Source organism: Primulina tabacum, chromosome 14, assembly GCF_025594145.1.
Source record: "Primulina tabacum isolate GXHZ01 chromosome 14, ASM2559414v2, whole genome shotgun sequence".
Taxonomy (NCBI): Eukaryota; Viridiplantae; Streptophyta; class Magnoliopsida; order Lamiales; family Gesneriaceae; genus Primulina; species Primulina tabacum.
Window position 1 is genome coordinate 20,057,826 of NC_134563.1, and position 8,311 is coordinate 20,066,136.

Consider the following 8,311-nt stretch of genomic DNA (forward strand, 5'->3'; position numbering starts at 1 on the left):
TGTGTGCAAGCTTGGGCCCATTAGTCTTGTATAATAAGCTCATTAAGCCCATTTTTACATATTTAAAATATTTTGTTTGGGAAAATTTGGGAAATTATAGCCGAGTTATTTAAAAGTTCATATTTTCATCGAAAATCGAATACTATTTAAAAAATGCGTCTCGACATATAAAATCACCTCAATACACCTCATATTCGAAAATTTTATTTAAAATACACCACGCATTAAGCAATTTAAAATAATTATTTAATAAAAATATTTTCCTTTTTCAGCCCTCGGTCTCTGTTCCTCGATCGCATCTCGAATAACTTTTAAATATACATTTTAATGCATTCTAAAATAAAACTATATTTTAAACATGTAAACATGCCTACCATAATCATTTCATGCAGTTAAAACAATTTAATTAAAATGTATAAGAAATTTGATAACTGACATGCATGTGGTTCACGTGGACCTTCCAATTTTCGGGACGTTACACCTAATCTCGCTATGTTGACAGCACATTCCACTCCGTGAGATAGAATTCGAGCCGGACCGTCTAATGATGAGCAATTACAGAAATGGAGACAGAGAGATGAATCGAGGGCAGCATGTTATATCCAATTGAGGATGACATTGTTAAGTATTGAGGTCGACTATGGGTTCCTAGTGGTGATTCACTTAGAGTTGACATTATGACTGAAGCTCACAATACCCCTTATTCTATTCATTCCGAAAGTACCAAGATGTACAAAGACTTGCAACTTTTATATTGATGGTCGGGAATGAAACGAGATATTATGTGCTTTGTATCTGAATGCTTAACCTGTCAAGAAGTGAAGGCAGAGCATCAAAGACCAGCGGGAATTCTTTGACCCCTTCTCATTCTCGATGCAAGAGGGAGAACATTACTATGGATTTTATGGTAGGATTTCCAAAGACGGTGAAAGGACTCAATGCCATTTGGGTAATAGTGGACCGCCTTACTAAGTCAGCACATTTCCTACCAGTTAAAACGACTTTATCCATGACACATTATGCGGAGATATATATTCGAGAGATAGTCAGACTGCAAGGAATTTCAGTCTCTATAGTGTCGGACAGAGACACACGATTCAATTCATCATTCTAGAAGAGTTAACACTGCGGCCTTGGGAACCAAACTACTATTCAATACCATAATTCATGCTCATACAGATGGTCAGTCTGAGAGAGTCATACAAATTTTAAAGGATCTACTTCGAGCCTGCGTGATAGATTTCCAAGGGAGTTGGGAACTGAAACTACCTCTAGTGGAGTTCACTTACAACAGCAGCTATCAGTCATCTGTTGGAATGGCTCCATACGAGGCGCTCTAGGGAAGGAAATGTAGATCTTCTATCCATTGGGATGAGGTAGTGGAGAGGGATATGATGGGACCCGAGATAGTTCAGCACACAAGCTAAAATGTTCGTCAAGATCCGAGACAAAATGAGAACTGCTCAGAGTCGACAGAAGAGCTACGCGGACAAAAGAAGACGAGATCTCGAGTTTGCAATAGTTGATCACATGTTTATAAAGATAGCACCTATGAAGGGTGTTATGAGATTTGGCAAGAAGGCAAACTTAGTTAAAGATTCATTGGACCATTTGAGATACTCGAAAGAGTGGGAGCATTAGCATATCGAGTGGCGTTGCCACCTAATCTCGCAGGAGTCCACAATGTCTTAAACAAATCGATGCTCCACAAGTATATGTAAAACCCTTCACATGTACTGAACTTTGAGCCACTGCAACTTACACCAAATCTGTCTTATGAGGAGAGGCCTACTCAAATCTTGGACAGTCAAGGAGAGAAGGTTGAGGAATAAGGTAATAAAAATGGTCAATGTCCAGTGGCTGAACCACTCGGAGGAAGAAGCCACTTGGGAGACTATGTCAGAGATGAGGAGTCGCTACCCCAAACTATTCGGTATGACTTAATTTCGAGGACAAAATTTTACTTAAGGAGGGAGGATTTGTAACGTCCAAAAAGCCAATCCACGTAGACAACATGCATGCAAATAATTTAAACTTCTTAATTGTTTTATTTAATTGATTTTAAATGCTTACTTAATGTATATTATATGAGTGAAGGTCTAATTGCATGATTTAATGAAATTTAAAGATTTTATCCGAATATTCGATAATATGCTGGAGAAAAGAGACCGGAGATGACCAAGATAAAATATTTTTTCAATAAATATTTTCAAGGCTTATTAATATGATTTAAATTTTCTAAAAATGTTGGATCCCATATTATTTTACAAAACGAACTTGATTTTAACCTAGAAGCCGGTTTCGGGCAAACAAGGGACTTTTAAATGACCAAAAATATTATTTTTGAAAAATAATTTTTTGTAAACTTTTATTTTTCAATAAAATATGTGTTATTGGGCCTAATTTACCTAAGATTAGTAGGTCCAATTACTCCTAAACACAAAGGCCCAAAACCTTCGCCCATTGACATGAAAATTTCAAAAGCCATAAAATAAAAATCCTATGTTTTTGTACACCATTCAGCCGTCCATCACTCACACAACACACAAAATATTTTAGAAAATTTGGAGAGGAAAATTCAATGAGTTTTCGTCGCCCGCTAGTCTCGATTCGCAACCCACACCAACAATCGCTTATCCGAGCTTTCTAAAACGCAAAGGCACGCTTCCAAACTTCTTTGACGCACCATTCAAATCATATTATTCTTGTTTTAATTATTTTTTGCATGAAAAATATTAAAGAATGAACCGTTTGACGATAGAACAAATATTTTTCATAGTTTTGATGATTTTATGCTTATTTGACAAACTATATGATTCCTAAGGACACACTGCAAATAGGAGGTGTTTAAGGGATGTGAAAAGTGTCCTTAGGGGACAAAATACATGCTGGAACCGAGCTTGGCAAGGGAGGCAACATACATAGGATTTTCTCGGGCTTCTCGTGGGAGAAATGCTATGGCTAGGTGGCATGGCTACTTGCGACTCGGCTAAGGTTGGGACGGGGGCTGTTTTTGAGATGTTCTGAGGTTAGGAAGATTCATATCATGGCTAGGACTCATGGTTAGCAGCTAGGGAAGAGTCCACAAGAAGTGGGACTCTTCCCAATGCACGCTTAGGTGTGATTTCTGAGGAAAGGGCTTGCAGCTCGGCTAAGGTTGGCTAGGCTGGTCCAGCAGGGTCTAGAGGATGGTCCAAGGATAGTTAAGTGTGAAAGGGGTCGTTGGTTGGAGGATTAGGAGAGTCCTTGCGTAGCTAGAACTTTAGGAAGGGCGCGGCCCTGGTCCATGCTCAAGATGGGCTTTGCCCGTGGGCTGGGGGAGGTGCGTTGGTCCAGAAGGAGTCCACAAGGTTTAGGGCCAGGTCTTGTCAAGGGTGGCTCGGTCATGGCTCGAGGGAATGGGTCCGTGGCTTGGTGTAGGGCTTAGGGTTTGACTTTTTGGGTGTTTATTGGTAGGGGCTCGAACCGTGGGTCCATGGGGGTGGCTCGTGGCTCACGAGGTTATTTTAGTAAGGAAAACTTCATTTTTAAATTTTGGAAAGAAAACATTAAGTTTTGGATTAATTCGGAAATTAAACGCTTCAAGATTTAGTTATTAAGAAATTAAATCAAAAAGCCTGAGTTCACATTAAATAAAAATATTAAAAGTCAAATTTAAGCTTAAATAATTATTTGGGATAGCCTCGACTCAACAAAAGTGAGAAAAATTCAAAATCGGGATTTTTTGAGTCCAAGGGCAAAACGGTAATTTTGCACCTAGGTAGTACAAAAAACGTTGGTAGAGTCCTGAAGAATCATAACACAAGCTAAATTATATTTTAAAACGTATATGATGAAAATATGAGATTTTATGATTTATGATAAAGCCGTGCTATTTTTACTGTTAAAATGCAATTTTCGAATGTGTAAAGGACACGATATTTTATTATTAAAAAAAAGAAAAAATATTTAGAAGGATGTGAATTAACTGTAACATGAAGGAATAGATATATGATTAAGCGGAATATCATGAGGGAGAAGGTCCCAGAGAGATCCCGTTTATGAGAAAAGGCCCGAGAGAGAGACCAACGATCGTATTTTCATAGTGCCCGTCACCATGCGCAATGGTGAGCTAAGACTGATAAGTCGACCACATGATACAACTAGTTACCTTCAAGGATCAAACTTCACCCAAAACAATAAATGATTGAAAGCGTTAGGATTTGACAATTTATGATTTAAATTATGCTTACAAATTTATGCTAGTTTATTTTGAATAAAAGTATGATTTTTAATGCATGTGCTTGTATATGTATTATTTGTTACTCATGTTTTTAGAATGTGATGAGTCATTAGACTCATTAGGTTTGAATATTGCAGGTGAGGATGAGATTGAGGGAGGCGCTGAAGCTTGAGTGGATCGAGCCAGGCAGTACACTCCCAAGGGACATTATTTTCCGCATTAACTTGATAGTCAAAGTTTTAAAGATTTTATTAATGATTTAATTAGAGATTTTTATACTTTATTTTGAAGTTAGTGTCGATCATGTTAATGCTTGACATAGGATTTTTGTTAATTGACGAGTTAGTAATTTTATGCACTTTAAACTTTTAAATGTTAATTATTTTTTGGATTTTTGAAATGTTAAGTATTTTAAATATGAATTTCGAATTTTATGTTTAAAAAAATAAAAAAAATGATTTTAAAGTTAAAAAGTAGTGAACGTTTCATTCTCTCATCACAAAGATCTGCTCATTAAAATATTATTAGTCTTAATGGTGTTAAAACACGTGACTAAAAAATATTAATAAAATGAATAATAACTAAAATAAAAGTTCAGAAAAATAAAATTTCGTTGGTTGCCACCCACACATCGATTTGTTTTAAGTCATCAGCCTGACTCTCTTTCCTGTTCAAGGTGGATCATGTGATCTCTTGGATGCCTTGATTACCACCATCTGGCCTTCAACCACAATGGTCAGCTTTCCTTGCTTCACATCAATGATGGTTCCAACAGTATCCAAGAATGGTCGTTCTACAATGACAAGAACATTCTCACTGTTCTCAATGTCAAGCACCGCGAAATATGCTGGATGCCTCAGTTTATCGATCTCGACTTCAACATCTTCCACAAAACCCAACGGTACCTTTACCGATTTATGTTCCAGCTGCAAGATCAGTTTTGTGGGCTTCATTCTGCTCAGTCCAAGTTTCTCGTAAAGAGAACTTGACATTACTTTCACGCTCGCCCATGGATCACAAATAGCTTTTACCATCATTTGGCCCCATATTGCACATGGTACAACAAATTTCCCGGGGTCTTACAGCTTCTGTGGAAGATTTATTTGTATCTCCTCATCGCCTCCTTCAGTAAGTGTCACTTCCTCGAGATCTGCAGACTTAATGTTAATGTGTAGGTTCTTGAAATTTTCAAAGCCTTTTTTCTTCTGAAACTCAGCATTCAAATGTATAAATCTGTGGGGGTAGGAAGTAAAGAGATATTAACGAACTAATCCAAATCGTATCTCTTACCTTTCCTACCTCGGATGCCATTTCTTGGAGTTGACTCTTCTTCCCATATGAGTGTGGGATCAACCTTTTGCACTTCTCCATCTACCATTCCAATCTCCTCATGCTGTATGAAAATGGCGTTCTGTAGAACCCGTAACTTAGACTACGTATAAGCCATGCATAATTCTAGTATTTAAATTAAAATGATTTTATTGCATGAGTATTTAAATTTAATTATTTTATTATTTTATGAAGTCGTTTAGATATTTATCATTTCAGTTAATTCAGAGAGGCCGGACTGGAGTTGGAGTCTAGAGATAAAATTTAAGATTTAGGAAACATTCCCAGAACTTATTTTAGCTAATTAATAAGTTAATTTAAGTTAAATGGAAGTTTAAGGAATTATTTAAGTTACTTGAGGTGAGTAGAAAATAAATTCATTTAAGTTACTTAAATGAGGGGTTAGTTCACTAAATTATTTAAAGGATTAGTGAAGCTTTTAAGGGTTATTAATTTACTAGATAATCAACATTTTCTCTCCATTTATTAGTGAATTTTCGGCCCCCTTAGTATCTAGACTATTCCTTGCCAACTCATCACCCTTTGACCCATTCTTTGTGGTGTTAACATGCTAATCTTTCTTTTTATTATTAGTCAACCTTCATTAATTAATTAATGAGCATCATCCTAGTCTAGATTAGCAAGGAATTTCGGGTCACCACCTTCTAGAGTCATCCAACAACTCATTTGATGTCCAACAAGAATTCAAATTTAAATGAGTGGTAGACTTGGTCTTGCATTCGAATCCCTTTATTAGTGGATCTTCCCCCTCACCTTTCCAACCATCATTCTCCCCCTCCATCACCGAAATTCAAAGGATTTTAGAGACAAAAATCGTGAGGTGCTAAGGGAAAAACAAGAGAGAAAATCGAGAGCAAGAAAGGTAGAAAAGAAAGCGCTCCACCTCCTCCGTGCCGGATCGTTTCGTTCTTTCGTTTTTCTTTCAAAGGAAACCAGGCATTCATATATTCTTCCTTGACTCTTCAATCAAGTCCTATTATCATTATTTTTACATTTCATGATCATCACTTTCATGCTAAAACCGAAATGTACCAACAATTTTCAGAAAACTTAACATGCAGAATTTTCGGTTCCATGACAAGCTTCACGGTTTCTTTTGTTTCCATGGTTTCAGGTATTGGTTCGATTCCAGGCTCCTAAGGCGACATTTAGACATGTAATAGGATGCATTAGGACCATGTTGGTCCATTCATTTAACCCCATGCATGCTGGAAAACACGAAAACAACAGCAACTCCACCTCTTGTCCAATTGAGCTTTTCGAAAATTCAGTTTCTGTCATTTGGGAAATGAATCTGATCATGGCTGCCACAAGGCCTATATCCATGGTTAGATAACTTTCCTAGCATGTCTAAGACGTGACTAAGTTGCCCTTTTGGTGGCTTGGTCCATGGTGAATCAGGTTTTCAAATGAAACAACAAGAACAGCCCCTTCCCCATTTCGGCTTCTCACTTGTACAGCATGTGTGTTCGAAATTTTGGTGGAATGGTGTGGATCTTAGGTTGGCCTATGGCCCTTAGCCACTGGTTCATACCATACCATAAGATGTCTAGATCGTGCCATGGTCAATCAAATGGCCACTGGAAGGACTCGAGACAGCAATCAAAGCAAAACACCTCACCCGCATGCAAAGGTGCTCTCGGGTGAACTTTTCGGATTGGTGCTGGTGTGGTGCGAATTATGGCTAGTCTAGGGCCCATAGCCACGGTTCAAATCATTCCTTGGGATGTTGGTAAGAGTCTCTGGTCGGTGGTTCAAGCCCCAATGGCCTGTAGTCTCGAAAACGACGCAAGAAACCTAAGCACAATTGCTGTATTTTGTGGACAGCAACTTGCTGTGACGGTTCAGTGGCTTGTTCGAGTTCTCGGTTGGCTTTTAGCCCATGGCCTTGGACTGGACAGTGCCTCATCAAGTTAGGAATATCATGTTTTTGACCATTCGTGATTCGGATCATTTTTGAGGTCGTACGAGAATTTACGGTGCGATGTGCCAAATTGACTCTCGAAAGAGCGTTTCATGTTTTGGCCTCCATTCACCTAGATTTCGGCCCTCACCATTTTAGGAAGCATTATTTTATCATTTTAGGCGTATTTTAATCATGACTACATGATGATTCAGTGTTGGTTCGGGTTGGTTCGGAGTCGTGATTAAATACGAAGTCGGTAGGCGTAATTGTCACATTTTTGAAGGTTATTGCATAGTTTGGTCCCATAAATCTATTGCATATTTTTCATGACATATTTAGGTTGCAGCGAGCCTGGGAGCGATCCAATCCATTCAGTAAAATTGTTACAGGATATTTAATTCAGTTATTTAATTATATTACGTGCAAAAATACAAATTTTGAGATTTATGCAATATGGCTTGTGGTCACTTTACTATCATGATTAAATCCGGTCGCCAGTTACCGGTCCGGTCGTCAGTTACCGATTATGAGAGCATTACTAAGTCCTGTCGCCAGTTACAGGCCCGGTTGTCAATTACCAGTCAGTTCAGTTGTTTCACCCAGTACTGTGGCAGTGGTCTGATCAGACGTACATTACTAAGTCCTGTCGCCAGTTACAGGCCCGGTCGCCAGTTACCGGTCATTTCAGTTCAGGGACCACATGCGTAGACAATAATCTTACCAGAAAATTATTACAGGCTATTTCAGTACAGGGCTCCAAGGAGCAAACATTTTCACTATGATTTTCAGTTCAGTTATGCACGTATTATAATTAATCATTAAACGACATTTTT

The 8,311-nt window shown here is 38.1% G+C and overlaps 1 protein-coding gene across 1 annotated transcript; it reads right to left on the bottom strand.

Annotated features, from left to right (window-relative positions):
• Window positions 1–4,893: 4,893 nt before the first annotated feature.
• On the bottom strand, window positions 4,894–5,256 carry LOC142523835 (uncharacterized). Its single transcript, XM_075627565.1, has one exon. It carries the CDS (start codon window positions 5,254–5,256, stop codon window positions 4,894–4,896), a length of 363 nt encoding a protein of 120 aa, XP_075483680.1.
• Between the last annotated feature and the right edge of the window lie 3,055 nt (window positions 5,257–8,311).